Below are 24,229 nucleotides of genomic sequence, written 5' to 3' on the forward strand. Positions count from 1 at the left end.
CTTCACTCTATGCCGTCTTCATAGAGGCTGAATTTAGCTCTATAAATTAGTATATATCTATCACTGTAGTAAGTTCTTTTTTTTTTTTTAATTTTTTAATGTTTATTTATTACTGAGAGACAGAGCATGAGCAGGGGTGGGGCGGAGAGAGAGGGGGACACAGAATCCGAAGCAGGCTCCAGGCTCTGAGCTGTCAGCACAGAGCCCGACGTGGGGCTCGAACTCATGAGCTGTGAGATCATGACCTGAGCTGAAGTCGGATGCTCGACCGACTGAGCCACCCAGGCGCCCCCACAACTCTGTACTTTTTAACCCCCTTCACCCATCCAGCCTGCTCCACACTCCCTCTGGCAACCAACTATTTGCTCTTTGTATCCGTCAGCCTGGTTTTTTGTTTCATTTTGGTTTTGTTTTGTTTGTTTCTGGTTTGATTTGGTTTGGTCTTAGAATCCACGTGTGAATGAGATCACACAGTAATTTTCTTTCTCTGCCTGATTTATTTCACTTAGCGTAATACCCTCAATGTCTACCCACGTTGTTGGAAATAAGCAAGATTTCCTTCGTTTTATTATTCTTTCTTGGAATGAATACCCCAGCATGGATTTGCTGGATATGGTAGTCCTATTTCTAATTTTTTGATGAATCTTCATATTGTCTTCTGTAGTGGCTGCACCAACTAAATTCCCACCAACAGTGCACGAGGATTTCCTTTTCTCCGCATCCTCACCAACACTTGCTATTTCTTTTCTGTCTGATATCAGCAAAATTCTGACAGGTGTGGGGTGATACAGCAGAGAGAGGGAGAGACAGAGGGAATCCCAAATAGGCTCTGCACTGAGCGTGGAGTTCCCCAATGCGAGACTTGATCTCACAACCCTGGGATCGTGACCCAAGCTGAAATCAAGAGTTGGACACTCAACTGACTGAGCCGCCCTGGTGCCCTTCGCCGAGTGCTTTTTCATGCATTTGTTGGCCATCTGTTTGCCTTCAATCTTCTTAAACTGGATGATTAACTTATTAAAATGCACTTTTCTCTTTCTTCGTATAAGGACTTGTGCTACAAATTTTTCCAAGTCTCCCTTTTGTTGCATGGCCCCAAGATCGATATCTAATATTTTTGTTACCATTTAGTTCCGAATATTATCTAATTTCCATTACGTTTTCATCTTTGTCTCATAATGTAACTACCGACGTGCTCTAAAATTTCTGAAAGTAGAGGGGTTTTCTAGCTATCTCTTCCTTGTTGATTTCTCACTTAATGCACTGTGATTAGACAAGATAATCTCTATGTCACCAGTCCCTTGAAATTTGCTTAAGACTTGCTTTGAGGCCAGTTTTATGTACATACATTCCTTTGTGTGTGGTCAAAAGAATCTGTTTGCCACAATTGTACTATGTAGTACACGGCATATACACTGTGCTATCTATATTAAGTCAGCTTGTTGGTTTTTCAAATGTTCCATGTCTTTGCTGATTTTTGTGTCTCCTTGATTTATCAGTTCTGAGAGAAGTGCATTTACATTCCCTACTGTAATGGAGAATTTGTCGATTTCTCCTTGCAATAGGCCAACATTTTCAGTATCTGGTTTAGAGATTCGTATTAGATGCAAACAAGTCAAGAATTATATCTTCCTGGCGAGTTGAGACTTTCACAGAACCTTTTGGAGTGTTTTCCTACACCAGCAACCAATCCTGTGATTCTCCGACACCAACTGGGCATCCAACAACTCGTTCCAGTTTTGACAGCAACACCTGGGAATTAGCACAGACCCCACAGTAAGGGCTCAATCCCACCAGACTGCACCGCCCCTCCCCTCCTTCGGATGTCATTCACAAGACCCGGCCCATCCAGGCCTCTGTCCATGGGTTATAAATTGGGGTTTCCCATGACCACCCTTAGGTCCAAAAATCTGCTAGCTCACAGAACTTAGAAAGGCACTTTACTTATGTTTAGCAGCTTATTATAATGGGTATAACCCAGGAACAACCAAACGGGAGAGATGCACAGGGCAGGATATGGGGGCAGAGGGATGCAAGGAGCTTCCGTGCCCTCCTCAGACATGTGGCTCTCCCAGCACCTCATGCATTCACCAACCCAACAACTCATCAAGTCTCCTTGTTCAAGAGGTTTTATGGGGCTTTGTCTTCAACCTCACTCCCTCTCCCAGAGATCGGTGTGGGAGCGGGGCGGGGGAGGGTGGGGTGGAGAGGGGTGGTGCTCTAAGTTCCAATCCTCTAATTACTTGGTCTTTCGGATGACCAGCCCCATCATAAGGCTCTCGAGCGCCCCCACCTTACATCAGTCATTAGCACAGACTCAGGTGTGATAGAAAGGGGTTCATTTTGAATAATACTAAAGAATCTTATCACTCAGGAAATTCCAAGGGAGCTCATGCTCGGAACCAAGGACAAAGACCAAATATGTTTCTTATTATGCCATACTTTTTATTTTTTATTTATTTTAATTATTTTTTTTTTTTTTTTTTTTTTTTTGAGAGAGACAGAGTATAAGCGAGGGGGGGACAGAGAGAGGGAGACACAGAATTTGAAACAGGCTCCAGGCTCTGAGCTATCAGCACGGAGCCCGATGCAGGGCTCAAACCCACAAATTGACCATGACCCGAGCCGAAGTCAGCCACTTAACCGACTGAGCCATCCAGGTGCCCCTATTAATTGTTGTTTTTTTTTAATGTTTATTTTTGAGAGAGAAAGACAGAGTGTGAGCGGGGGAGGGGCAGAGAGAGACACACACACACACACAGAATCTGAAGGAGGCTCCAGGCTTCGAGCTGTCAGTACAGAGCCTGATGCGGGGCTTGAACCCACGAGCTGTGAGATCCTGACCTGAGCCAAAGTTGGACACTTAACCGACTAAGCCTCCCAGCCACCCTGTATGCCATACTTTTTTTAAAAAAATGTTTATTTTACTTGTTTTGAGACAAAGAGAGAACCAGGGAAAGTCAGAGAGAGAGAGGGAGAGAGAGAATTCCAAGCAGCCTCCTGCTGTCAGCACAGAGCCTGAGGCAAGGCTCAATCTCACAGACCATGAGATCATGACCTGAGCTGAAATCAAGAGTCAGACGTGGGGGCGCCAGCGAGGCGCCGTCAGTTAAGCGTCCGACTTCAGCCAGGTCACGATCTCGCGGTCTGTGAGTTCGAGCCCCGCGTCGGGCTCTGGGCTGATGGCTCAGAGCCTGGAGCCTGTTTCCGATTCTGTGTCTCCCTCTCTCTCTGCCCCTCCCCCGTTCATGCTCTGTCTCTCTCTGTCCCAAAAATAAATAAACGTTGGGAAAAAAAAATTTAAAAAAAATAAATAAATAAATAAATAAATAAATAAAGAGTCAGACGCTTAACCAGCTGAGCCACCCAGGCCCCCCCTTAGGCCACACTTTTTAATGACCTTTCTGTCTAGTAATAATTTTTGCCTTAAATCCTATCTTTTCTGATACCAATACAGTATACCAGCTTTTAGTTAGTATATGTTCTTAGCATTTGCCTCACGTATCTTTTATAATTTTTAAAAATTATTGGGGCACCTGGGTGGCTCGGTCGGTTAAGCATCCGACTTCAGCTCAGGTCACGATCTCACGGTCCGTGAGTTGGAGTCCCGCGTTGGGCTCTGGGCTGATGGCTCAGAGCCTGGAGCCTGCTTCCGATTCTGTGTCTCCTTCTCTCTCTGCCCCTCCCCCATTCATGCTCTGTCTCTGTCTCAAAAATAAATAAAAACGTTAAAAAAAATTAAAAAAAATTATTATATTTATTGAAGTAGGTTCAAAAGTCTTATTTAACTGTCCAAGTTCAAATTTCAGATTTTTTAAAAGGTTTATGATGTAAATTCTTAACATATAGAAAGTACTAGAAAGACTAGTACAATGACCATCTATATACCCACTGCCTCGATTAAAAGAATTTACTGTTTTGTCATATTTGCTTGATCTGCATCTATTTTTTCAATGTTTATTTATTTATCTTGAGAGAGAGAGAGAACGTGAGCAGGAGAGGGTCAGAGAGAGAGAGGGAGACAGAGGATCCCAAGCAGGCTCCGCACTGTCAGTGTGGAGTCAGAAGCGGGGCTCGAACTCATGAACCATGAGATCATGACCTGAGCCAAAATCAAGAGTCAGACGCCCAACCGACTGAGCCCCCCTCCCCCCAAAGCGCACCTGCGTCTGTTTCTTTAAATCAGAGCATGTGTTTACACAAGCCTAAAACCAATTCACTTAATAAAATTAATAATTCCTTAATGTTAATACCCGGGCCATTCTCGAATTTCCCCCAATTGTCTCAAGTTACTTTCACGGGTGTTTTTTCACATTTAGCTGCTTTGGGCCGAACGTGTCTTTCAATGGAGGACAGATTTCACACCCCCTCAGTGTTTCTCCTCGATAGCGTTCATTTTTTTAAGACATCAGTCTTAACCCAGTGTCTGTCTCCAACCCAGTGAAAGGTGTCTCTCTTACGTGGCCAGTTTATATGGTGACGATCAGTGTATTTGGAACCAATTCTATCTTGTTTGGTTGTTTCTACAGCATCCCACTTTTTTGGATGGAATTTTTATTTTTTAATGGAACCGGGTGTCTTCGTTTTGTTTTCTTGTGTTTATCTTTCCTCGGCCCTCTGTTCTCGATAATTAGCCTGAAGGTTTCCACCTCATGCGTCCCCATCGTCTCACCTTATGCCGTGTGAGAGGGGGGGCCTTCGGGAGGACCCGCCCTTCGAATTTGGCCTACGTCCCCTGCTTTGGGGAGCTTGAGAACTGGGACGAGATGTTACATCAGCAGAGCTGAGACACAAAGAAAACCACACTGGGAGACAACTATTCTCATCTCTACGCTGGGGTGTGGGTGGGCACGAGTTGACCCTGGACTGGATCTCGGCCAAGCAGGAGGAAGCTGGCAGGGAGCCACGGGCAAGTCCCGTCCGGGAGTCTGACAGACGAAGGTCTCCGGGCAAGCAGGGCCGACAAAAGGACAGATCTGCAACCAGATGGAGAAGCCTTGCCCTGTGGAGGGCAGGCCTCTAGGCCCCAGCAGAGTACTTCTGAGGAAGCCACGAAGGCCCCCCTGCAGACAAGTGGCCCCTCTGAACACCTGCCAAGTCCGGCCAGCAGCAGCGGCAGACCTCAAGCCACAGAAGGTGGTGCCTCGTCCCCAGGGGAGACCGGTCGTGGGGGCAGCCGCAGCTGGGGTCTGAGGCTTCCCTGTGACCCGGCCCCGTGGGCAGGGCTGACTGGCCAAGCAGCAGGCTGGGCGTGAAAGCTGAGAGCCACCGTGGATGGGGGGCGTGGAGCGGACAGGCCACGGGAAGAGGGGGCCGCAGGAGGGGTGCGAGATCCGAGACTCGGGGGTGGGGGGACACGGCCAGCCCGAGTGGCCAGGAAAAGGGGGCGCGGGGGGCTGGGGGCGACAAGGCAGAGGAAAGGTGTGGGGAGCAGGGGGAGACGAGGAGGGTTTTCACAACATCGGTGAGAGCACACACCGAGTTTCCTTCGGGCAGATGTTTGGTTCGGGCTTTGGTTTGGGCTTTGGCTCCACTGACCACCCGCAGACCTCGGCTGCTGAGCCCCAGAAGAAGCCGTCCCGGGTCTAGTTCCAGGCCAAGGATCCCGTCCTCGCGCATCGGTCACGTCCATCTGTCCGTCTCCCCGGCTGCTCGCCTGTCTCCCCACAACCCGAGATGCCCATTACTTGAGCTCAGGAGTCGGCCTGTTTCCTGCAAGGGGAAGAACGCAGCCGGCAAAGACAAAGGCAGGGAAGACCACCAGAGGGTCCAGGGCCCGGCTGTGCGCTCGACACACTTCACACCAGGCAGCTCCTGCTGTATTTCCTCCAGCAAAATCCTCCCTTACTGGGCTTTATTTTATCCTGCGAAAATAAGACTTATCATCAAACAGCATGAAATCCGCAAACCGAAACCTCAACACCTCCGGCCCGACAAGACCCCCTGAGTGTACAAAAGTCACTGCTGCTGGGACGGTCCCTTCCCACTCATTGCTTCTGCCGCTTGTTTCTGGAGAACATGACTCCGATGAGGCCCACGGCGGCCAAGCCCACGCCGGCGATGCCAGCCGCCACCACGGCGTCTCTGACCTGCAAGAGAGAGGAGGGGAGATCAGATTCTGCGGGGACTCCGCGTGCAGGCCGTACCTGCGACAAGAACGCTCCGCTCCGGGAGACTCACATGCCCCTTGGCCCGCTCGACAAACTCGCGAGTCAACGGATATTGGCAGGGAAATGGGGAGAAGAGGGCTGGATGGGGAAAGAACAGATGGATGGAGCCAGCTGGCCAGGAACGCACATGGGCCTAAGGGCAACTCGATTCACTCTGTGGGTATTGAAAGCACATAAACTCTCAGAGCGCAGTTGTGCGAAGGGCAGGGCGGCGAAGCCCGGGTGGCTGCGGGGAGCCCTTGAAGCGAGTGCAAAGCGGGGCAGGAACTCGTGTTGAACGGTCAGTATGCCAACCTTGACCTTCATGAGAGCCAGGACCTCGCCCGTCTCCCTTGCCTTGTGCCTGGCTGCACCCCCGTGCCCAGTTCTGCCAGGCACAGAGATGCTCTCTACGAGTTCTTATATGAGCCCCCGACTACGAGCAGTAGTGATGTTATACTTTATTAGGATTGCTGACTTGTATTGCTTGTACTGGGCCGCCCCCCCCCCCAAGTGTCGCAAAAGTCAGAGTAGATTTCGGGGTAAAAAGTGAACGTGTGTCAAATTTCACTCTCTCCTGACACTTAACCAAAAGGAAGGCACTTGTTTTAGGCATAATTCCACAAGGGACCCACAGAACTCTACATTCTAAGGCGGCAGCAGGAAAAGTTGAGGATCCAGCCGAGTTGTACAACAGGATCCTCAGGAAAGATCACCTATTGGCAATGTCAAATGCCTCCGGAAACAGGAGAGAGAGCTCTGCGGCTAGGTCCCTGGACCCCTCCTTAACCACAGCGGAAGTCTGAGAGTTTATTCTCTGCAGACGGTGAAACAGAAGACTTGGGGGCCTTCTGGAAATGCAGAAGCACACATGAGGATGTGCCCAAAACAAGGGATGGAGAGACCAGAAACATGCTAAAGGTGAGACCCTTGGCCCTCCTGCCCCTCTCTGCTCCCAGAACTTGACCCATCACACACGAGTCAGGAAAACTTTCCTGGGGAATCTGACCAGCCCAAGTAGAAACAAAAGATACCAATACGAAGATTCCCCAACAGACTGTCCACCTATGTCACCCAGAAGTGAAACTCAAAGTCAGCAAGCCACTGTCCCCTCTCAGTTCACTCAGAATGTCCATTCTGTAGGAAACCACCCACCCTGAGTCATGAGCATACGACCAGGATACCAGACATCTGAGGAAGACTCTGAAACAGGAGACAGAGAGCAAAACCAACAAAAAACAATCTGGGGAACCAGAAACCATATCTATTTTTTTTAATAACGAGGTTTAGTTTTTTAAAGTTTATTTATTTATTTTGAGACAGAGAGAGAGCAGGGGAGGGGCAGAGAGAGAGAGAGGGAGAGGGAGAATCTCAAGCAGGCTCCACACTGTCAGCACGGAGCCTGATGTGGGGCTCGAACCCACGAACCGTGAGATCACGACCCAAGCTGAAATCAAGAGGACGCTTAGCCGAATGAGCCACCCAGGCACCCAGAAACCGTATCTAGGAAAGAAAACATCTTTAAAAAATGATTGCTAGAGAATAAGAGGACGTACTGCATCCAATAAATAACACACAGTGCTATAACAAATAATAGAATATTGAGAGAATAAAAACAATTCTTAGAAAGCACAATGGAAATGACAGACTCAATAGAAAGTTTGAAAGATAAAGTTGAGGAAATCTCTCATAAAAAAAAAAGGTTTTTGTTTTTTTTTTTTTAAAGAGCAAAAAGATGAAGACAAAGAAAACAGAAGCCAAAGGAAACAAGAGGGAATAATCCAGGCAGGCCAATATCTGAATAATAGACGTTCCAGAAAGAGATAATACAGGAAACACAGAGGAGAATCAACAATGAAATAATCCATGGACTAAGGGAGGCAGGTTTTCAGATGGAAATGGTGTTCTGAGGCCCATCATGATGGATAAACGTAGACCCACCCCAAGGCACACGACTGTGAAATTTTAGAAAACTGGGTAAGGAGAGGCACTTGGGTGGCTCAGTGGGTTGAGCGTCCCGACTCTTGATTTCAGCTCAGGTCATGATCCCAGGGTCGTGGGATCGAGCCCCCGCTTTGGGCTCTGGGCTGAGCATGGAGCCTGCTTGGGATTCTCTCTCCCTCTCTCCTTCTGCCCCTCTCCCCCACTAGTGCTCTCTCTTTCTCAATATTAAAATAATAATAATAATAATAATAATAATAATAATAATAAAGAAAATTGGGGAAAGAAAAGATACTCCAAATGCTAGCACAGGGAAGAAAAACAGGAAAGAGAGGAAAGATCAAGAGATCAAGAGTTGGGATCGCTTTAGATTTCTCCAAAGCAATTCCGGAAGCAAGAAGACAATGGAATATTGCCTCCAAAATTCTAGAGTAAAACAATTTCTAAACTAGAAATTCTGTATCCAAACTATCAAATCAGGTGCAAGGGTAAAACGAAATAGTTCAGAAACACAGGGTTTTCAAAAACGGACCTTCCCTACATCCTTTTTCAAGAAGCTGCTAAAGAAGGTTCCCTCCAGAACAAGGGAGTAAATCACGAAAGAAGACACGAGGTGCAGAAGAGGGGGCGCTCCGGTACGAAAGTGGACAGAAGAGAATTTCTCCAGAATGATGGGGAGGGGAGATCCCCGGGACAACAGCCTTGTGCCAGCTGTAGAGAGTAACCGGGAGGCAGAAATATGGCCCCCTGAAGACGTCCATGTCCTAATTCCAGGGACCTGTAAGTATATTGTGCTACATGGCGAGAGAGAACTAAGAGTGCAGATAGAATTAGGTTGCTAGTCAACTTACCCTAGAAAGGGGAGCTAACCCTGGGTTACCCACGTGGGCTCCAAAGTGTAACCATGAAGTTCCTTACAAGATGGAAGAGGGCATCAGAAGAGTCAGCGTCACGCAATGTGAGAAAGGCTCAATCAACAATTGCTGATTTTGAACACGGAGGACGGGCTTCAAGCCGAGCAGCGCAGGAAGCCTCCAGAAGCCAGAAAAAGAAAGAAAATAGATCCTCTCCCGGAATCTCCAGAAAAGAACACAGCCCTGCTGGCACCTTGATTTTAGCCCAGTGAAACCGTTTTTAGACCTCCCACCTCCACGACGGTAAGGCAGTAACTCTGGGTTGTTTTAAGCTACTAAATTTGTGGTAATTTGTGACGGCGGCCAGAGGAAGCTTATACAGTAACCAGATAAGAGCGGTGTGCCTCAGCATCTCCGTTATCTCACGTACTGTCTTTCGAACCTAAAGCAACTTCTGAGGGACGTGGTCTACGTAAATTAAGGGAAAATCCGAGAAATAAGAGATGAAGAGATCATGGAACCAGGGTATCCGATCCAAGAGAAAGGCAAAGGAAATCCCAAGGAAGACAGCAAAGGGAAATCCTGGGGTAAAACCATGCAGTCAGCCAAGAGCCAACCAGCACTGACGGCAGAATGGCCATCTCGGGGATGCATGTGTCCAAAGAGAACATCCTAGAACTGATAGATTACTTGGACATGATTTCCCTTGTGGAGAACTGTACTGAGGGCTAATCAGACAGTGTGGGAAGAACTGACACTAGGTACAAGGAAAACTAAGCAATGAAAGGAGATAATAATTATCTTCGAGGAAAAAGGAAACCCTGGGGCGCCTGGGGAGCTCCATCGGTTAAGGGTCCAACTCTTGGTTTCGGCTCAGGTCACGATCTCATGCTTCATGAGTTCAAGGCCCATGTTGGGCTCCACGCTGTGACATGGAGCCTGCTTGGAAGTCTCTCTCCCTCTCCCTCTCTCTCTGCCCCTCCCCCCACACTCTCTTCCCTCTCTCTCTCTCTCTCTCCCTCTCTGCCCCCCCCTCTCTCTCTCTCTCTCTCTCTCAAAATAAATAAATAAACTTAGTTTTTAAAAATTTTTTAAATAATGGGGAGCCTGGGTGGCTCAGTTGGTTAAGTGTCCAACTTCAGCTCAGGTCATGATGTCACGGTCGGTGAGCTCAAGCCCCGCGTCGGGCTCTGTGCTGACAGTTTGGAGCCTGGAGCTACTTCACATTCTGTCTCCCTCTCCCTCTGTCCCTCCCCCATTCATGCCCTGTCTCTCTCTCTCTCTCTCTCTCTGTCTCTCTGTCTCAAAACTAAATAAACATTAAAACAAGAAATTCAGAAATAGGTAAATGCCAAACTCAAAGAGAGAAGAGTGACTGCTGGGGGGGATGGGGAGGAGTAGAGAGGTGTGGGGTAGGGTACCCTGAGCCCTGGCTGTCTTTACAAATTGTGTGCATGCATTACTTGGAAAGATTAAAAATTAAATTTCAAAGACTTCTCCAGAACCAACAACAACAAAAGACAAAAAAATAGAGGCAACCACAGTTAGCTCAGAAACCTGCCGCGAAACCCTTCTGCACCCACTTGGAATGCCGACGCCATGTCTACAAGACTTGAAAGGCAGGAAGGTGATGGGGAAGCCATCCCGTAGGTGAGGCAAAGACTATGGGCATTTCAGGAAGACACACACGTGACATCCCAGCAAAGAGCCACGGGAAAACGTCACTGATGCATCACACAGACAACTATGTGTTACACTGATCGAACAGAAGCATGTGGTTAAATGATTGCTGTTGTGATAGTCTGGCTTTGTGACGGGGTCACTGAGAGCTCCTGCATGCCTGCACGCGCGCGCACACACACACACACACACACACACACACACACACACACACAGCTCAGATTCATCCTTCACTTTGTTGGAAACCTTCCCCTTACCTCTGACCTCTGCCCTTCAACCTGGTTTGTCTCAAGTGCCTAAGAGTGCCCTCAGCTTTGCTATTGGTGTTTCAGACGACAGGACTCTGTCTACCTCTAATAAGCTTTCAGGAATTAGATCTGCTGTCCCCAGCTCTTTTTTCACCTCAACATTCAAGTCCATTTGATGTGCACAGCACTCTCCTTGTATAATTCGAGAACCCGACAGTCTGCCACTGAGCTGAAACATGGTGGCCACAGATGAGCTCTATGGACGTTAAGACCTTCATTTCGGTGTCGATAAAAAGCCTCTGTTAGTGAGTGTTGAGGATGTACTCTGAAGCTTAGAAAACACCCCCAAGGGGCACCGGGGTGGCTCAGTCGGTTGCATGTCCAACTCTCGGTTCCTGCTCAGGTCATGATCTCATGGTTCATGGGTTGGAATCCCGCATTGGGCTCTGCAGTGACAGCACAGAGTCTGCTTGGGATTCTCTCTCTCTCCCTCTTTCTCTGCTCCTCCCCTGCTCTCTCTCTCTCAAAATAAATAAATACACATTAAAAAAAAAAAAACACCCCAACACAGAAGTCAGTTGCCCTAATGTACACTCCGGCTGCAGAGCCAATGTATCCAGTGGCCCTTTCCCCAGTTTCTTTCCCAGCTTCTAAGCCACCGTGTCCTCACAGCCACCGTTCCGCCCTTCACGTGTTATCAGGTGCAGCAGCAACACTGAAGGTAACAAAACTCAGCAGAAACAATTCAGATCAGCAAGAAACCATGAGAAAGTTCGGCCTCTTCCCATTTCCAGCACTATCCAGGCGCAACTCTGGGGGCACGGGCTCCCGTGACAAAGCAAAGGGAGAGCCAGCCCTCCCTTCCGCTCACAGCCACTGTCCCCAATGAAGACACAATGCCCCAAATCAGCAAAACTGTGCTTTTTCCCAACGAAGGCAGGAAAAAGCATCATGAACAGGGATCAAGAAATCTCACCCACAAACCAAGTCAGGTGTTGAAGCAGAACCAGGGACAGCAAAGACCACGATTTTCGATCCTCGCTTTTATGCCAAGAAGTCCAATGAGGACAACGTGCCAAAAATTGCAGGAATAAAAAGGATGGAAACTATGAACTTGATACCCAAAACGAACACGCTTACCCAACACGGTCGACGATGCCCTTGCCGCCTAAGCTCACAGGCTGCCTGGATTGGATGCTGTGGCTGCCCAAACTCCTACATGACCCCCTGGAGAGAAGAACTTGGAGGTCTTCGATGGTGAAAAATATATACATCTTGGTGCTTCCCAGGCTTACGTGGGCCATAAATGGACCCACCATAGCTGTGCGCGGTGTCAGGAAATACGCCCGCATCACTGACGTCACCAGCGTGGTACCCAGAACCGCCGTTCCCAGCAGCCAGAAGGCGTGACGACGGAGTCCGGATGAAGCTGCTGACCTGACATTTGCCTACAAGCCAACCTTTAGCCTTCCTCCTGGAGGAAATCCGGCATGGCCTGTGACAGCTGTGCTTCTCTGTTACGGAACCTGCCCGAAAGCACTTGTCCCCAGCGTTTTCCTCGCTCAACGGATCTGTCCGGGTGGGACAAACAGTTTCAGATGATGCAGGAGGCACAACGCGCCCCCAGTTCTCTACAGAACCTCACAGAGTGAGGGCAAATGCTGAGGCAGCGGCTTCGGACAAAAGGTACTTTGTCAAGGAAAACCACAATAGCCTGACTGTGAGCGTGGTCCGTGAGGCATCAAAGGGTATCATCAAATGCAAGAAAGTGGTCTCTAGTTAGCTGTGATAGTGCACATTTTACGGGGGATGGGGTGGGGGTGGGGCGGGTAGTGACCAGCCTGAAAGAATCAGCACTACGGCCACCACCGAGCATTTCCTAGTCGCGGGGCTGCTGGGTGAGCCCAGGCTCCACGCTGAATTATGGGAGCTCTGATCACGAAAAAGGGCCACATGGTGTGAGCACACACAGGTCTTCAAGGAGAACAGCATGAAACAGAAAAAGCTGTCCCGCGTTAGAAAGGCAAAGAAATCTGCCTTTTTGTTTTTTTAAGCGGACAGACTGAAATTCTGTTAGAGCACAGAAAATTAGACTACACGGCTCCCCCGCGCGAAGCCCCAGCATTATTCCTGGGCACAGGAAAATTCTACCGTGCGCTTTCTTCACTCTTAGCAAAGTTCTAAGTGGATAAAAGAAGAATAGTGTTGGGGCCCCTGGGTGGCTCAGGTCATGATCTCACGGTTCGTGAGTTCGAGCCCCGTGTCGGGCTCTGCGCGGACAGTGCGGAGCCTGCTTGGGTTTCTCCCTCTCTCTCTCTCCCTGCCCCTCCCCCACTTGTGCTCCCCTCTCTCAAAATAAATAAATAAACTTAAAAAAAAGACGAAGAAGGTTATTCAAAACACAGGATTCCATCAAGGCAGCGGCTGACGACAGCAGGGATTCTGCCTCAACTGCTTCATCGTCTTTGTGCCTGACGCCCAGCCACAGTCAGCTGAGGGAATGGCCCGGCTCCGGGGGACGGGGACACAGGCTGGGGACGCACCTGATCGCTGCGGGCGACTCCATAGCGCAGCTCGTTCACAAAGTGCTCGCAGTTCTCACAGGGCAGCGAGTAGGGCAGCTCCTGGCCCACCAGCTGCTCCGCCCGCTGGACGATCTTGCTGGGAGGCAGCGGCGAGTACTTGTCATCGTGTTTGTTATTGACCTGGTACCTGTCTCTCCCGACCACGTCATCCAGCAGCTCTTTTTTCACCACGGCCTTCTCAGTCAGGGTGGACATGATGCTGGCCGCGCCCGCTCCCGCCATTTCACCTGAGGGTTCACCAAGAGGAGACAGAGGGATCGGTCCTGGGCAGGCCCGTCGGGGTCCGTCCACAGGCCCTTGGCACCATCCACAAGAGCGTGAGCAGACATGGGAGGGAACGGGGAGCAGGGCCAGACACCTGCTGTGTGGCTTTGGAGAAGGTACTTGCGGTCTCTGGGCCCCGGTTTCCTTATCTGAAATGTGGAGTGGTCAAGTTTTGGGATTTGTTGTGATTTTTTTTTTTTTTTTTTTTTTTGGACCCAGAGAAGCTGACCTTCTACACCCTGTGACTCCTCAGGGGCCCTGTTGGCTGTGCAAATATGGGCCCTGAGCACAGCCATCTCCCTAGGGGAATAGAGTATGACCCTTCTGGGAGTCCAGCAGGGATGCGCTCCCGGGACAAATACAAGGCTGATTACTGCAGAAAAGGTGGATCTGTAGCTCCCAGACTTCTGGAAGCGGTTCCTCGAGACGTGGTGCCAGGGAGGCCCACTGGGTGCACTGGCACGGCCCCGGCCGAGGCTGAGGGACTGGAAGGGACACCAAAGCTCCAGAAATTAAACTGCCTGTGGAATATTACTCAGCCACAAAAAAGGATGAGGTCTTGCTATTTGCAACCACACGGGCGGAGCTTGAGGGTATTAACGCGAAGCGAAAGAAGTCTGACGGGGAAAGGTGGATACCGTATAATTTCACTTACATGTGGAACTTAAAAAAATGAAACAAATGACTAAAGAAATAAACGAAAAGCAGAAACAGACCCATAAGACAGAGAATGAAACGGTGGTCGCCAGAGGGGAAGGAGCAGGGGTGGGGTGGGAGTGGGAGGTACAGGCTTCCAGTTACGGGGTGAGGAAGTCATGGGGATAAAAGGCACAGCACAGGGAGTGTCATTAGGGATGTCATAGTAGCCTCTTATGGGGGCGGATGGCGTCTAGACTTGCGGTGAGCACAGCGGAATGGACAGACTTGTCCCTTTACTGCACACCTGAAGCTAATGCAACATCGTGTGTCAACTATACTTTAATTAAAAAAAAATAGGGGCGCCTGCGTGGCTCAGTCGGTTAAGCATCCAACTTCGGCTCAGGTCATGATCTTGCGGTCTGTGGGTTCGGGCCCTGTGTCGGGCTCTGTGCCGACAGCTCAGAGCCTGGAGCCTGCTTCAGATTCCGTGTCTCCCTCTCTCTCTGCCCCTCCCTCCCTCCCTCTCTCTCTCAAAAATAAACATTAGACATTTTTAAAACCATAAAACTGCCTCAAAGAAAGGCAGTCTAGGGTCAATACAAGGACCAGGAGGGTGGGGAGGGGAGGCTGATGTCAGCACAGAGACTGGCCATCTCCCCCCAAGGCGGCCAACCTACACAGTGCGAGCGTGCTTTGCGTACGACGGCTGAAAAAGTGGGTGCACACCAAAGAGGTGGACCCCGGAGGGACCCAGTCTCTCTCAGAGGGCCTCTGTGGCCCTGCTGGGATCGGATCTCCAAGGCTCCTCCTGGCAGGGGACGCACCCTGTTAGTCTGGGCGGGAACTGTCTTCCACTGTGACACCGTGTGACAGCAACAAGCAATGCCAGGAGGGGCTGATCAGATTCCAGGTCCTACGCTGCTTGGGCTTTCCAAAGAGGACTAAACCCCTCTGCCCTGAGTAGTATCCTGAGAATTTAGAAAACCAGGGGGGTTCAGACTGGCTACCAATAGGGCAGGAGGTGTTTGAGGGAGCCATTGGAGTAAACAAAAGAGGTGGGTACCCTGGTGGGTGGTACAATAGGGCCCTGGCTGACAATGAGACTCATTCTGGCTCCATCGCTGAGTGGTCCCGACCTGTCACTTCATTTTGCTGAGCCAACACAGTGGGAGTCTCCAGATACATACCAAAACTGACACCCAAACACACATCGTAATTTAAAGGTCCTTTTCAAAGGATTAATTTCTGTTTTTAAAGGCAGTCCATTAAAGGGGCGCCTGGTGGCTCAGCCGGTCAAGCATCGGACTTCGGCTCAGGTCATGATCTCATGGTTCATGAATTCGAGCCCCACGTCAGGCTGTGCGCTGACGGCTCGGAGCCTGGAGCCTGCTTCCGATTCTGCGTCTCCCTCTCTCTCTGTCCCTCCCCTGCTCGTGCGTTCTGTCTCTCAAAAATAAATAAACATTAAAAAAAAATTTTTAAGTTAGCCATTAAAGAAAATATTAATTAAGTAGGATGCCTGGGTGGCTCAGTCAGCTGAGCATCCAACTCTTGATTTTCTGCTCAGGTCATGATCTCATGGTGTGTGGGATCGAGCCCTGCGTCGGGCTCTGTGCTGACAACAGGGAGCCTGCTTGGGATTCTCTCTCCCTCTCCCTCTCCCTCTCTCTCTCTGTGTCCCTTCCCTCTTCGTGCTCTCTCTCTCTCTCTCAAAATAAATAAACTTAAAAACAAATCTTTTTTTAAAAAAAGAAAATATTAATTAAGCCATCATAGAAAGGGCACATGCGTACGGCACACATTTGATGACCGAACTGGGGGAAATATCAGACTGGGCAGTATAACATCATGGTTAAAGGCCCAGAATGGAGAGTCAGACAGCCAGAGTTCAACTCCCACCTCTACCTCTATCTGCTGTGTGACCTTGGGCAAGGTGCTTAACTTCTCAGAGTCTCCAATTCCTTGTAGAACAGAGACGATAACAGCCCTCTCTGTCCCTACTGTACCGCAGTGGGGGCTGCAAGGATGATCAGACCTGGCCATGTAAGGTGACTTCTCTGGTGCCTGGAACAGGGGGAGTGCCCAGCAAGTGTCAGCTGTCACTATCATTAGGGTCGTTCTCCATGCTTCCTTCCAACTCTGATTTCTACCATTTCCTTAGTAGCATGAGGTCAGTCCTGACCTATCTGGCAAGATTCCTGCGTAGCTCTCATGAGAAGATACATGTGGAAGCAACTTTTCCCATTAAAGGAGCATCACCCACCCAATGACCCGTGACACACACCTGTCCCCAAGATCCCTGCCATGCCCTCCCCTGTCTCCTGTCCACCAGGTACATCCAATGTGCAATCAGTCAACACGGAGGCCCTCCTGTGTGTCGGGCCTTGTCCAAGGTGCTGGAGAGAGTGGCATGAACTGGAGAGGGTGCCTCCCCTCAAGTGGCTCACATTCCAGTGAGAGGACTCACCCCGATAAGGAGCAAATACACAAAATCAGGTACTTCTAGGTAGTGAAAATGCTCTGGGTTAGATTAGGTGAAATATTACAGGAGACGATGACTAGGAGAGGATTACAGGAGAGGGGAGGCTTGGGAAGGGGAGGTCCACCCCAGGGAATGGGCGTCGAGTGGAGCCTGGAATGATGGGGGCAAGGCAGCTGTGCTGAGATCCAGGAAGGAGCATCACATGCAAAAGGAAGGGCAAGGGCCTCCAGAAGGAAGAGTGTCGTATGCTCCAGAGGCTGCAGGGAGGCCAGTGTGGCTGCAATCCAGAGACCCAGGAGGAGGGGAGAGAAAGATGAGGGTCAGAGAGGCAAGCAGAGGCCAGACCACACCGGACCTCATGGGCCACAGTATAAACTTTGAGTCTTATTCTATGTGTCATGGAAAAGCCAATCAAGAATTTGGGGGTGGCTGGATGGCTCAGTTAGGCCTCCGACTTCAGTTCAGGTGAGTTTGAGCCCCACATCAGGCTCTCTGCTGTCACCGCAGAGCCTGCTTCGGACCCTCTGTCTCTCTCTCTGCCCCTCCCCTGTTCATTCGCACTCTCTCTCTTGCTCTCTCTCAAAAATAAACATTAAAAAAAAAAGGATTGGGGCACCTGGGTGGCTCAGTCAGTTAAGCATCTGACTTCAGCTCAGGTCATGATCTCGCAGTTCGTGAGTTCGAGCCCCACATCGGGCTCTGTGCTGACAGCTCAGAGCCTGGAGCCTGCTTTGGATTCTGTGTCCTGCACCCCCCCCTCTCTGCCCCTCCCCTGCTCATGCTCTGTCTCTCTCTCACAAAAATGAATAAGCTTAAAACAAATTAAAAAAAAAAAGAATTTTAAGGGGCATCTTCTTTCCAACTGGTCTTTGGCACGTTGTCTCAGAGCTGGTGAGAAGCACTCCCACACCCCGGTTGGCACTTTCTCCTCATCCTCCCCCCCTCCCGGGGACCTGCCCTACTCAACTTAGGGTGCCATGAAGGGGGAGGCATCCAGGTGAGCTCTGGTGCTCGAGAGTGGTTAGGGGCAGATAGCAAGATGGCTTCAGGAAATGCCAAAACTGGGCACCCTGCCCCCAAGTACAAAGCCACGGCCGTTATGCCAGATGGCCAGTTCAAAGGCATCAGCCTCTCTGACCACAAAGGGAAATCTACGCTGTGTTCTTCTTCTATCTTGTCTTTTCACCTTCGCGTCCCCCACGGAGATCTTTGCTGTCAGTGACAGGATGGGAGAATGTAAGAAACTCGATTTAAGTGATTGGTGCTTCTGTGGACACTCATTTCTGTCGTGGATCCACATACCCAGGACTGGGACCCAGGTATCACACCCCTAGGGTACCATCGCTCAGGACAATGGAGTCTTCAAGGCTGATGAAGGCATCTCGTTCAGGGGCCTCTTTATCATTGATCATGAAGGAATCCTTCGGCACATCATGTGAATGACCTCCCTGTCGGCCGCTCTGTGGATGAGACTCTGACACTAGTTCAGGCCTCCCAGTTTACTGACAAGCATGCGGGGAGTGGGCCCAGCTGGCTGAAAGCCTGACAGTGATACAGTCAAGCCCGATGTCCAGAAGAGCAAAGAATAATTCTCTAAGCAGAGGCGAGCGCTGGGTCATTTTCGGGCTGGGCTGCAGTGGGCGGCCATGAAAACAAAACCTCTTTTGTACTATTGTCATGCTTAAAACACAAGACTTTAGATTTGGTACTGGGATAGGACAGGCCTTTCCTGCAGGGGCTGGGGAGGCCACCCTTTCTTCCTCGGGCCAGCCTTCCTTCCTTTCTTCCTGGTCACAGCTCAGGCTGTGCTATGGGGCAGGCCAACTGATCTGCACGGTAGTGGGGCATCGCTTTTGATCTTTTGTTGTTTCTATTAAACTTGAACTGAGAGGGGGGAGGAATTTTAAGGAGAGAAGTAACATAATCAGATTTATACTTTAGAATGATCATGCTGGCTGCCCAGGGAAGGAGGGATGGACCACAAGCGGGCGAGGGGCAGAGAGACCAGCCGGAAGCTTCAGATAAGAGAACGGTAGCTTACCCCAGGGCACGACAGTGGAGATGGTGAGAAGTGATCAGACCCGGGGTCTGTCTTGGAGATAAAGGCAACCAGCTTTCCTGGTGGATCAGATGCAGGGTGAAAAGGATTGAGGATGACGCCTGGATTTTGGGCTCCAGAAGCTGGGTAGTGTCATCCACTGGAGATTTTCAGGGCGTGTCAAGTTCAATGTGCCAACTGGACACCCAAGTGGAGATGCCAAGTGGTCAAGAGGCTATATACAAGGCTGAAGCTGAGCAGGGAGGCCTAAGCTGCGGGTATGGGCTTAGGAAACATCCACCAATAGAAAGTGCCGGAAGCCAGGGGCCCGAGGAGGTCACCTGGGGAGAGTAAGGATGAGGGATATGGGACAGGATGAAGAACCCACACAGGAGACCATGACAGGAGGGCCCAGTGAGAGAGGAAGAAAGACGGGTGCTGGGTGAAGACCAGAGAGAGGTTGCTCGCGTCAAATGCTGCAGAGAAGCCTAGTAAGTTTTGACGAGAAAATGGACCTTTAGCTTTGTCAAGATGTGAAAGGTCTTTCAGTAGCTGTGAGAAGGGCTACTTCGGGAGGGGGCTAAACAAAGAGACAGCCCAGTGGAGGGAACTGAAGAGGGACGGGCAAGTGAAGAAGCGTTGATGGCCATGGTAGACAATCAAAGATTCACTCTACAGGGAGTTATCTAGAGAAGACATGGGGAGGGCGGGGGAGCGTTGTTCATTTCATCAACAGAGCTATTGCCGTGGTTTCTACGCCAGTTGGAATAACCTAGTAGAGAGGGGGACCATGATAATACAGGGGGTGAGGAATTTGAGGAGCAAAGTGCTCATGAAAGTAAGAGAGGGGGTCTAGGACCCCCATGCAGAGGCTGGCCTTTTAAACCTTAGGACAGGGGCACTTTTTTGCATTTTAGCGGAAGAAAAGGCAGATGATATGGGTGCAGATATTGGGGGTTTTGGTTCACCGGGGCTGGGGAAGATGACCTATACTCTGGTTACTTCTGGTTTCTCTGTAATTACAGGGTGAGGCCATTAGTTAGAGGAAGGGGGAGGGTGGGGGCAAAAGACTTGTCCAAGAATGTCCACAGCAACTGTGTTCACAGCAGCCGAACACTGGAACCAATCCAATGTCCGTCAGCGGGAGAACGGATAACAAACCAACGTGTATTCACATAACAGAAAACACCCAGCAATGATAAAGAACTTGCTCCGCACAAGCCGATGACTCTCACGGGCTGAAGGAAAGAAGCCAGACACAAAGGAGCACAGACTATGCAGCTCTTCTGACATGAAGGTCTAGAGCAGGCAAAACTGATTTATGGCAAAAGAAGCTACATAGCGATCGTCCCTGGGGGTGGGGGTGGGGCAGTGATAAGAGGGAGCCTCTTAGGGTAGGGGGAATGTTCCAGATCTTGATCTGGGTCACTGTCACACGGATGGAGACTTTTTTTTTTTTAATTCACTGACTATACGCTTTACTATGTTTCTGTACTTTACTATATTTATGTTATACCTCAGTTTAAGGGAAAAAAAAGTGTAAGAAAAGTGATGGGGGACCGTCACAACGATTCTCCCGGTGAAGTATTCTTAGCCTCAGTTTACAGAAAAGGAAACCAAGACTGAAGACTAGAAACTTGGTTCGCCACCGAACCTGCTGCCCAAAAGCCCATGCTCTCTCAGGGAGCTTTACACTTAAGAGTTGAGTGTGTTGGGGCGCCTGGGTGGCTCAGTCGGTTGAGCGTCCAACTTCGGCTCAGGTCATGATCTCACGGTCCGTGAGTTCGAGCCCCGCGTGGGGCTCCGTGCTGACAGCTCAGAGCCTGGAGCCTGTTTCAGATTCTGTGTCTCCCTCGCTCTGCCCCTTTCCCGCTCATGCTCTGTCTCTCTCTGTCTCAAAAATAAATAAACGTTAAAAAAAAAAAAAAAAAAAGAGCTGAATGTGTTTTGGGCACCTGCATGGCTCAGTCAGTTGAGCATCCAACTCTTGATTTTGGCTCAGGTCATGATCCCAGGGTTGTGGCATCAAGCCCCATGTCAGGCTCTGCACTAAACTCAGAGCCTGTTTGGGATTCTCTCTCTCTCCCTCTCTGTCTGCCCCTGTCCCCTGCTCACATTCTCTCTCTCTCTCTCAAAACAAAAACAAAAACAAAACACAAAAGCAGAGCCACCCCCTTGGAAGCCCACCTCAGCCCCTATAGGGAATCCTTAGGGTCCCAAGGGGCAGAGTTTGAAAACCATTGCCTCACACCAGATTGCCTCCCCGCAGCACTCAGGAACCAGCCACCAGGCGGGGAGCTGAGGTCACCTGTTACCCACAGCCGCCCATCTCCCTCTCCTCCCAGCCCCAGCACAGCGGAGGCCCTCAGCGCCCTTACTTGGGGGTGCCAGGTGGACCACGTATCCATCGCCAACGTAGATGGCCCAGTGTCTGTAGAAAGGGCGGAAAATCTCAATCAGGTCTCCAACTTTGGGCTCTGGCTGCAAAATCAAGAACAGGGCTGTTAGAGGTGGCATAAGTGAGGCCTTGGAACCAGGTAGCAGAAGGCTGGGGTCCCTTGCCAGAGGCTGTCAAATTGGGAGGGTGTCTCTTAGGTACTCCGCAACCTGGCCTTGGGCCTGACCAAGAATTGGTATGTCTCTGGAAGTAATGTCCTCCCGGCTGCTCATCCCAATGACGAGTGGCTGCGTGTGTGTGTGTGTGTGTGTGTGTGTGTGTGTGAATGTTAGTATATGAATAAAGGAAACTTCTTTCTCCTGTACACTATACTCACACCAACACTTCTAACACCAGATATGTGGTTTTTCCACACCAAGCCATTCGATCCTCGGTGGAAATGGACTGGATGTCGTACAATTTACCCCGATTCTGACACTCACTGCCCAGAGTTAACACCGACCCCACGGGTTAAGGGCTCAGTCCCCCAAGGCTGCCCCCCGCCAACTCCACTTCAGCTGCCAGTCACAAATCCTGGGTGTCACCTGCGCTTCTGACCAACCAGCTATAAATCAGGGGTTCCCATATCCCCCTCCTCAGGTTCTATAATTTGCTAGAATGGCTCGCAGAACTCAGGAACCATTCACTTACTAGATCACCGGTTTGTTATAAAGAATGCAACTCACAACAGCCAGATGGAAGAGACGCGCCGCACCCGGAAGGCATGTGGGACGCACACAGCTGTCCGGGGTGCCACTCTCCCAGCACCTCCCTGTGTTCACCAACCCAGAAGCTCTCCGAACCCCTTAGGTTAGGGTCCTCACGGAGGCTGCGTTAGTTACACAGGCATGATTGATTCATTCATGGGTCCTTAGAGATGATCTTGCCCTCCAGCCTCTCTCCCCTCCCAGGAGGTCGGAGGTGGGGCTGAAATTTCCAGCCCTCTAATCAGGTCAGTTCCTCCAGCTCTGAACTCTCATCACCTCATGAGCAGAAACTCCAGTGCGGGTGGAAGGGGCTTGTTAAGAATAATGAAAGATTCTCCTCTCTCTCCTGTCAGTCAGGAAATTACAAGGGTTTTAGAAGCCTCGTGCCAGGAATTGGGGACAATAACCCAAAATTATACTTCTTACTGCCTCACAAGGAGTGCACGCAGGGGTGAGTGGGTGCGTGTGTGCCAGGGAAATGCCACTGGGAGCCCTACCCTGCTGGGGCGCGTGGGGCAGAGCCGGAGAAAACTTCAGAGAGGTTCGAGATCACTTGCCTTAGTATTATTGAGGGACCAGCAACAGACCCTATGCTAAGTGCTGGGGGTGGGAGCATTCGATTTGGACCAGAATCAGGGGTGACAAGCTTCTCTGGTCCAAGCCAATCTTAAATCTCTTTAATGAGCAAGGAAAATCCCTTTAGTCTTCAGCGAGTGAAGGATCTGGGGGGATGGGGGAGCCTCTGGCCTGCTTGCCCTTGATGGGCAGACCCACGGGGGCTCGCCCACATTCCACCGCCAAGCTCCACGGACGGACCTGACAGAGATTTCATCAAGGATGCGATGGGGAGGACTCACCCTTGCATGGCCTCCCTGGGGATAAAAACAAAGGTTAGTGGGACTAGCCAATCACAACTCCACAAGGCCTACGAAGCAAGGTCAATGGCAAGTTCATGTCTATTTATACAAACATTAAAACTGCAAAGAACTATTACATATGACAGGAAAAAAATCTTTTCACAGAAACGTTATGGATAAATCATGTTCTCTTCTGCAGTGATTGTAAATAGTCTGCCAAAAAGAAGGCTCCCCGACCTTACTGGGAACCTACTTCAGAACAATGGACAATGGCTGCAATTTATGAATCCCACTTGTTTTCCGGGATAAAAGAAAAAAATGTATTGTGTATGGTTTGGTGAGAATTAGGGGGTCTTCAGAAATCCCCCAAAGGGAGTTTAGCTGGGGGTCCCCATGAATAAGCAAGGACATGAAGACAAGGCAGGGATCCAGCCCTCAGGAAGCCCACCGACTACAACAGGAGACAGTTTGACCATCAGTAGTAAGATGTCGGGCAATGAGCAGTTGGTGGGTATGCAGACCCGAGGAGCTCACTGTGTTCCAGACAAATATCAGTGAAAGGAGGTCTACACATAGAAGGATGCCTGAAAAAAAATTTTTTTTATTGCAATGACAAAAATATCTACAAAGAAATTCAAACCTTATAACCGTAAACATCAAAAGGTAACAGAGCGGCAAAAGCCTGGTGCTCAGTAAAGGAAGCCATACCCAAAAAGCAGTGCAATGTATTAGCCCACGTATGTCTCGTTCCAGAAAAGCCGTCACTATAGGAGAGAAAAACGATCCATGATTGCCAGGGGCCAGGAGTGGGGAGAGGAGTGGACAACAAAGGGGCAGGAGGGAGGAACAAACTTTCCGTAATGTTCTGTATCTGATGGTGGTGACAGCTATGCAGTCATGTGTGTTGGTGAAAACTCATAGAAATGAACGCTAAAGGGGCGCCCGGCCGGCTCAGTTGTGGAGGGAGCGGCTCTTGATTCAGGGTTGTGAGTTCAAGCCCCACGTTGGGTGGAGAGATTGCTAAAACAAATAAACTTTTTTTAAAACCAGAACTATTAGGGGTGCCTGGGTGGCTCAGTCAGTTAAGCGGCCGACGTCAGCTCAGGTCATGATCTCGCAGTCTGAGTTTGAGCCCCGGGTCAGGCTGTGTGCTGAGAGCTCAGAGCCTGGAGCCTGCTTTGGATTCTGTGTCTCCCTCTCTCTCTGCCCCTTCCCAGCTTGCTCTCTGTCTCTGTTTCTCTCTCTCTCTCAAAAATAATAAACATTAAAAACACGTATTAAAAAAACTAAAATTATTGGGGCGCCTGGGTGGCGCAGTCGGTTAAGCGTCCGACTTCAGCCAGGTCAC

General features: G+C 50.0%; 1 protein-coding gene and 1 pseudogene across 4 annotated transcripts in view; one reads left to right on the forward strand and one right to left on the reverse strand.

The window, feature by feature from the left end:
• Window positions 1-5,817: 5,817 nt before the first annotated feature.
• LOC121023954 (phospholipase A and acyltransferase 3-like) overlaps window positions 5,818-24,229 on the reverse strand; it is a 36,976-nt gene continuing 18,564 nt past the window's right edge. For all 4 annotated transcript variants that reach the window (XM_040466228.1, XM_040466225.1, XM_040466227.1 and 1 more), the window contains exons 3-5: window positions 21,259-21,361; window positions 13,416-13,684; window positions 5,818-6,089 (exon numbers count right to left, since the gene is read on the reverse strand). In XM_040466228.1, coding sequence (XP_040322162.1) covers window positions 5,988-6,089; window positions 13,416-13,684; window positions 21,259-21,361 — 474 coding nt within the window. In that variant the 3' untranslated portion in view covers window positions 5,818-5,987. The remainder of the gene's footprint in view (window positions 6,090-13,415; window positions 13,685-21,258; window positions 21,362-24,229) is intronic.
• Window positions 17,882-18,455, forward strand: LOC121023953 (peroxiredoxin-1-like; annotated as a pseudogene).

The sequence above is a fragment of the Herpailurus yagouaroundi genome, unplaced genomic scaffold, assembly GCF_014898765.1.
Source record: "Herpailurus yagouaroundi ecotype Mexico unplaced genomic scaffold, PumYag 569, whole genome shotgun sequence".
Taxonomy (NCBI): domain Eukaryota; kingdom Metazoa; phylum Chordata; class Mammalia; order Carnivora; family Felidae; genus Herpailurus; species Herpailurus yagouaroundi.